Here is a 6,746-nt window from a genome sequence, read left to right as displayed (position 1 = left end):
CGCTCGCTCACTCACTCGCTCGCTCACCGCTCGCTCGCTCTCTCACTCACCCCACCACTCACTCACCCCACCACTCGCTCGCTCACTCGCTCGCTCGCTCACTCACTCACTCGCTCACTCGCTCACTCGCTCACTCACTCCATCCTGAACAGCGGCGTGGTGCAGCGGGCGCTCGCCTACACCGCACGCCACATCCCCAGCGCCAAGAAGTGCGACGCTCGCTCGCTCACTCACCGCTCGCTCGCTCGCCGCTCGCTCACTCACCCCACCACTCACTCGCTCGCTCACTCACTCGCTCGCTCGCTCACCGCTCGCTCGCTCTCTCACTCACCCCACCACTCACTCACTCCACCACTCGCTCACTCACTCACTCGCTCGCTCACTCACTCGCTCGCTCGCTCATTCACTCACTCGCTCATTCACTCACTCGCTCACTCACTCACTCGCTCATTCACTCACTCACTCCATCCTGAAACAGCGGCGTGGTGCAGCGGGGCGCTCGCCTACACCGCACGGCACATCCCCAGCGCCAAGAAGTGCGACGCTCGCTCGCTCGCTCGCCGCTCGCTCACTCACCCCACCACTCACTCGCTCGCTCGCTCACTCACTCGCTCGGTTCACTCGCTCACTCACTCGCTCACTCCATCCTGAACAGCGGCGTGGTGCAGCGGGGCGCTCGCCTACACCGCACGGCACATCCCCAGCGCCAAGAAGTGCGACGCTCGCTCACTCACTCACCGCTCGCTCGCCGCTCGCTCACTCACCCCACCACTCGCTCGCTCGCTCACTATCGCTCGCTCACTCACTCGCTCGCTCACCGCTCGCTCACTCACCCCACCACTCACTCACCCCACCACTCGCTCGCTCACTCGCTCGCTCGCTCACTCGCTCGCTCGCTCACTCACTCACTCGCTCACTCACTCACTCACTCCATCCTGAACAGCGGCGTAGTGCAGCGGGCGCTCGCCTACACCGCACGGCACATCCCCAGCGCCAAGAAGTGCGACGCTCGCTCCACCACTCACTCGCTCGCTCGCTCAACCCACCACTCGCTCACTGTGTGTGTGTGTCTGTGTGTGTGTGTCTGTGTGTGTGTGTCTGTGTGTGTGTGTCTGTGTGTGAGTGTGTGTGTCTGTGTGTGAGTGTGTGTGTCTGTGTGTGTGTGTCTGTGTGTGTCTGTGTGTGTGTGTGTGTCTGTGTGTGTGTGTTTGTGTGTGTGTGTCTGTGTGTGTGTGTCTGTGTGTGTGTGTCTGTGTGTGTGTGTCTGTGTGTGTCTGTGTGTGTGTCTGTGTGTGTGTGTCTGTGTGTCTGTGTGTGCCTGTGTGTGTCTGTGTGTGTGTGTGTGTCTGTGTGTGTGTAACTGTGTTTGTGTGTGTGTGTGTCTGTCTGTGTGTGTGTGTCTGTCTGTGTGTGTGTGTGTGTCTGTGTGTGTGTGTGTGTCTGTCTGTGTGTGTGTGTGTCTGTGTGTGTGTGTGTGTTAGTCTGGACGCTGAGGTTTGGAAGAAGTTCTTGGGGCGTCCGGCGCTCCCCTTTGTCGTGCGGCTCCTCACTGGGCTGGCGCAACAACACACCCCAACTCAGGTGCTCACCACTCGCTACTACACACCTACTCACCACCTACTCACCACCTACTCACCACCTACTCACCACCTACTCACTCCTACCACTCACCACTACTACTCACCACTCACCACTACCACTACTACTACAACACACCCCAACTCAGGTGCTCACCACTCGCTACTCACCACCTACTCACCACCTACTCACCACCTACTCACCACCTACTCACCACCTACTCACCACCTACTCACTCCTACCACTCACCACTACTACTCCACCACTCACTCACCACGACTACTACAACACACCCCAACTCAGGTGGCTCACCACTCGCTACTCACCACCTACTCACCACCTACTCACCACCTACTCACCACCTACTCACCACCCTACTCACTACTACCACTCACCACTACTACTCACCACTCACTCACCACGACTACTACAACACACCCCAAACTCAGGTGCTCACCACTACTCACCACTCACTCACCACACTCACCACTAACTACTACTACACTCACTCACTAACCACCACTACTACTCACCACTCACCACTACCACTACTACTACAACACACCCCCAACTCAGGTGCTCACCACTCGCTACTCACCACCTACTCACCACCTACTCACCACTCACTCACCACCTACTCACTCACCACTCACTCACCATTCACCACTCACTCACCACTACTACTCACCCACCACTCACCCACTCACTCACCATTCACCACTCACTCACCACTACTACTCACCCACTCACTCACCACTACCACTACTACTACTAAACACACCCCAACTCAGTGCTCACCACTCGCTACTCACCACCTACTCACCACCTACTCACTACTAGTGTGTGTGTACGTGTGTGTGTGTGTGTGTACGTGTGTGTGTGTGTGTACGTGTGTGTACCAGCGAGTGTGTGTGTGTCAATGTCTGTGTGTGTGTGTGTGTACGTGTGTGTGTGTGTGTACGTGTGTGTACCAGCGAGTGTGTGTGTGTCAATGTCTGTGTGTGTGTGGTGTGTACGTGTGTGTGTACGTGTGTGTGTGTGTGTAACCTGTATATGTTACCTGTGCGTATGTGTGTGGTGACCTGTGTGTGTGTGTACCTGCTTGTGTGTCAGTGTCTGTGTGTGTTGTGTACGTGTGTGTGTGGTGTGTGTCAGTGTGTGTGTGTGTGTGTCAAGTTCAAGTTCAAGTTCATTTATTAGGTATAGCCCTGTGAGCCATTCAGCTCTTGAATCGGGTGCAACCGCAACCAAACAAAAAACAAAAACATGAACAAAAAAACATCTTAAAGTGAATATGTGACTAAGTGCAAACAGAAAATCCAAGAAAAGGCAGCAAAATATTGCAGAAAAAACACCGTACACCAACGCTGTGTGCACAAATCCCAGTGGGATGCAAGTCAAACAACAACAACAACAACAACCACAAGACAGCTTAGATTAAGGCCATCAGTCTAACTCTGTACTACAACAAACAAACATGGCTAAACCAATACACTTTTCGAAATCACCAAAATAAAGCCATGAAAGCAATGAAAAAGCAATCATAGGAACTGTGACAGAATTTTCACAATAAATGGCATAAACAACATGTACTACCAAAACCCTGCAGCCATAGCTGGCTGCATGAGTCACTCCACAATAGCAGGAGCATCAATCGGAGTATTGTAATTTTTCAATGCACATTTAAGATCAGCACACTAAATCAAAACACAGGTCATACTTTGTAGCGATCATCCGGAGCGAAACATTTTATTTTAGGTCACTGAATAGCACTGGCAGCTAGGGGTGTACAACTCCTCTAGAGCAGTTTTGAGTGAAGATCTCATAGGTAGTGACTCAAGTTTCAATTTATTGGCAACAGCATTCCAGACCCTGGGGGCATCAATAGCAAAGGCCCTTCCTCCAGTATATGTACGGCAATAGGGAATATTAAGCTGGTAAATGAGTGTAGACCTTAGGTCAAATTTGTTCTTTGAAACAGAGATGAGATCCAGCAGGTAATCTGCAGATTCTTTTGCAAGTACATCATGAATAAATAAGATCTGGTGCACAAGCCGTCGAACATTCAGAGATGTTAAGTTTGACCCAATGTAGAGGTCACAGTGGTGAGTCCTATATGGGCAGTTCAATGCAAATCTTAAGGCCGAGTGATACATTGAGTCAAGCTTCTTCAGTACAGTACTTGGGGCTGATTTATAAACAATGTCACAGTAATCAAGTAGAGGCAGTATGGTAGCTTTAATCAATTCCAAACGGAACATAGGGGGGAAGCAGTGCTTGTGTCGATATAGAAAACCAATTTTAATTTTTGTCTTTTTCCCAATATAATCAATGTGATCTTCAAAATTCAGTTTTGAATCCAGGATGATCCCAAGATACTTATAGATCTTAACTTGCTCTATTTGATCATTATTTAAGGAATGTAATTTGGGGAAAATAACTTCCCGCTTTAGTCCTGGTGAGAAGCATAGCACCTTGGTTTTGGCAGGATTTAGGACTAGTTTAAGAGCAACTAGCTGATGTTGTAGTTTGTTGAAATCACTCTGGAGCTTAGCAATCACGTCATCCGGAGAGCGGCCAGCAGTAATTAGTACCGTGTCATCTGCAAAAAGATTTACCCTGGAATAATCCATTTCAGTGCCCAAGTCATTTACGTAAAGAGAGAACAAGAGGGGGCCGAGAATGGAACCCTGTGGAACCCCTTTTGTTATCTTAACACTCTTTGACCTCCGACCATCTGTGAATACAGTTTGGGTGCGAGAAAAGAAGTAATTTTTTAACCATTTTACTGTGTTTTCGGAAAAACCGAGGCAACTTATTTTACTAAGCAGGATGTTGTGGTCTACTGTATCAAAAGCTTTGGACAAGTCAAGAAAAAGACAGGCGCAGTACTGCTTATTATCAAGGCTACTGTAAATGTGATTCATAGAGTCTAATGCAGCAGATGTGGTGCTGTATTTTTTTCGGAACCCAGATTGTTTTAGATGTAATAGATTGTTGGCGGACAGGAAACTGATAATTTGGTAGTTCAATAATTTTTCAAAAATTTTCATCAACGGGGACAAAATTGAGATAGGTCGGTAGTCAGTGTGTGTGTGTGTGTACCAGTGTGTGTGTGTGTGTCAGTGTGTGTGTGTGTGTACCAGTGTGTGTGTGTGTGCCTGTGTGTGTGTGTGTGCCTGTGTGTGTGTGTGTGTGTGCCTGTGTGTGTGTGTGTGTGTACCTGTGTGTGTGTGTGTGTACCAGTGTGTGTGTGTGTGTCAGTGTGTGTGTGTGTGTACCAGTGTGTGTGTGTGTGTGCCTGTGTGTGTGTGTGTGTGCCTGTGTGTGTGTGTGTGTGTACCTGTGTGTGTGTGTGTGTACCAGTGTGTGTGTGTGTGTCAGTGTGTGTGTGTGTGTACCAGTGTGTGTGTGTGTGTGCCTGTGTGTGTGTGTGTGTACCAGTGTGTGTGTGTGTGCCTGTGTGTGTGTGTGTGCCTGTGTGTGTGTGTGTGTGTGCCTGTGTGTGTGTGTGTGTGTACCTGTGTGTGTGTGTGTGTACCAGTGTGTGTGTGTGTGTCAGTGTGTGTGTGTGTACCAGTGTGTGTGTGTGTGTGCCTGTGTGTGTGTGTGTGTGTACCAGTGTGTGTGTGTGTGTACCAGTGTGTGTGTGTGTGTGCCTGTGTGTGTGTGTGTGTGTACCAGTGTGTGTGTGTGTGTACCAGTGTGTGTGTGTGTGTGCCTGTGTGTGTGTGTGTGTGTACCTGTGTGTGTGTGTGTGTACCAGTGTGTGTGTGTGTGTCAGTGTGTGTGTGTGTACCAGTGTGTGTGTGTGTGTACCAGTGTGTGTGTGTGTGTGCCTGTGTGTGTGTGTGTGTGTGCCTGTGTGTGTGTGTGTGTGTACCTGTGTGTGTGTGTGTGTACCAGTGTGTGTGTGTGTGTCAGTGTGTGTGTGTGTACCAGTGTGTGTGTGTGTGTACCAGTGTGTGTGTGTGTGTGCCTGTGTGTGTGTGTGTGTGTACCTGTGTGTGTGTGTGTGTACCAGTGTGTGTGTGTGTGTCAGTGTGTGTGTGTGTACCAGTGTGTGTGTGTGTGTACCAGTGTGTGTGTGTGTGTACCTGTGTGTGTGTGTGTGTGTACCTGTGTGTGTGTGTGTGTACCTGTGTGTGTGTGTGTGTACCTGTGTGTGTGTGTGTGTACCTGTGTGTGTTACTAATGTATGTTAACTGTGTGTGTTACCTGGTAATCCTCAGGCTCTGATAGGCGCGGAGTCGATCCCTCTGCTCCACACGCTGGAGCAAGTGTCCACTGTGTGTGTGTGTACCTGTGTGTGTACCAGTGTGTGTGTGTGTGTACCAGCGTGTGTGTGTGTGTGTACCAGTGTGTGTGTGTGTACCAGCGTGTGTGTTACTAGTGTATCTGCGTGTGTGTACCTGTGTGTGTACCAGTGTGTGTGTGTGTACCAGCGTGTGTGTGTGTGTGTACCAGTGTGTGTGTTACTAGTGTATCTGCGTGTGTGTGTATATCCCACAGGCTCTGATAGGTGCGGAGTGGATCCCTCTGCCGCACACGCTGGAGCAGGTGTCGAGCCTGTGTGTGTGTGTGTACCTGTGTGTGTGTGTGTGTACCAGTGTGTCTGTGTGTGTGTGTTTACTGTGCTACTAATGTGTGTGTGTGTGTGTGCATGCGACAGGCTCTGATAGGCGCCGAGTCGATCCCTCTGCTGCACACGCTGGAGCAGGTGTCGAGCGAGGAGGGCATCGGCACGCTGGCCGAGAACCTCCTAGAGGCGCTGCGTCAGCATCCCGGCGTGCGCAAGAAAATCGAGGCGGCTCGCAAGGAGACTCGCGCTCAGAAGAAGAGGCTCGCCATGGCCATGCGGCAGAAGGCGCTGGGCACGCTGGGCATGACGGTGGGTGGGTGAGAGGGTGGGTGGGTGAGTGAGTGGGTGGGTGGGTGAGTGGGTGGGTGAGTGGGTGGGTGGGTTGGTTGGTGGGTGAGTGGGTGAGTGGGTGAGTGAGTGGGTGAGAGGGTTGGTGGGTTGCTGGGTGGGTGGGTTGGTGAGTGAGTGGGTGAGAGGGTTGGTGAGTGGGTGAGTGGGTGGGTGAGTGAGTGGGTGAGTGAGTGGGTGAGTGGGTGAGTGTGTGGGTGAGTTGGTGAGTGAGTGCGCAAGAAGATCGAGGCGGCTC

The 6,746-nt window shown here is 51.1% G+C and overlaps 1 protein-coding gene across 1 annotated transcript; it reads left to right on the top strand.

The window, feature by feature from the left end:
* Positions 1–72: 72 nt before the first annotated feature.
* LOC144741979 (E3 ubiquitin-protein ligase UBR4-like) lies at positions 73–6,481 on the top strand (the record flags this gene model as incomplete). Its single annotated transcript, XM_078624473.1, has 3 exons — positions 73–209; positions 1,482–1,581; positions 6,251–6,481. Coding segments are annotated over 3 exons (468 nt in total), but the record flags the coding sequence as incomplete, so codon positions are not given.
* Between the last annotated feature and the right edge of the window lie 265 nt (positions 6,482–6,746).

Source organism: Lampetra planeri, unplaced genomic scaffold (genome assembly GCF_965212315.1).
Source record: "Lampetra planeri unplaced genomic scaffold, kcLamPlan1.2.h2 scaffold_793, whole genome shotgun sequence".
In the NCBI taxonomy this organism is placed as follows: Eukaryota; Metazoa; Chordata; class Hyperoartia; order Petromyzontiformes; family Petromyzontidae; genus Lampetra; species Lampetra planeri.
Note: the sequence above shows the minus strand (reverse complement) of the source record. Positions and strands in the feature narration are given on the sequence as shown.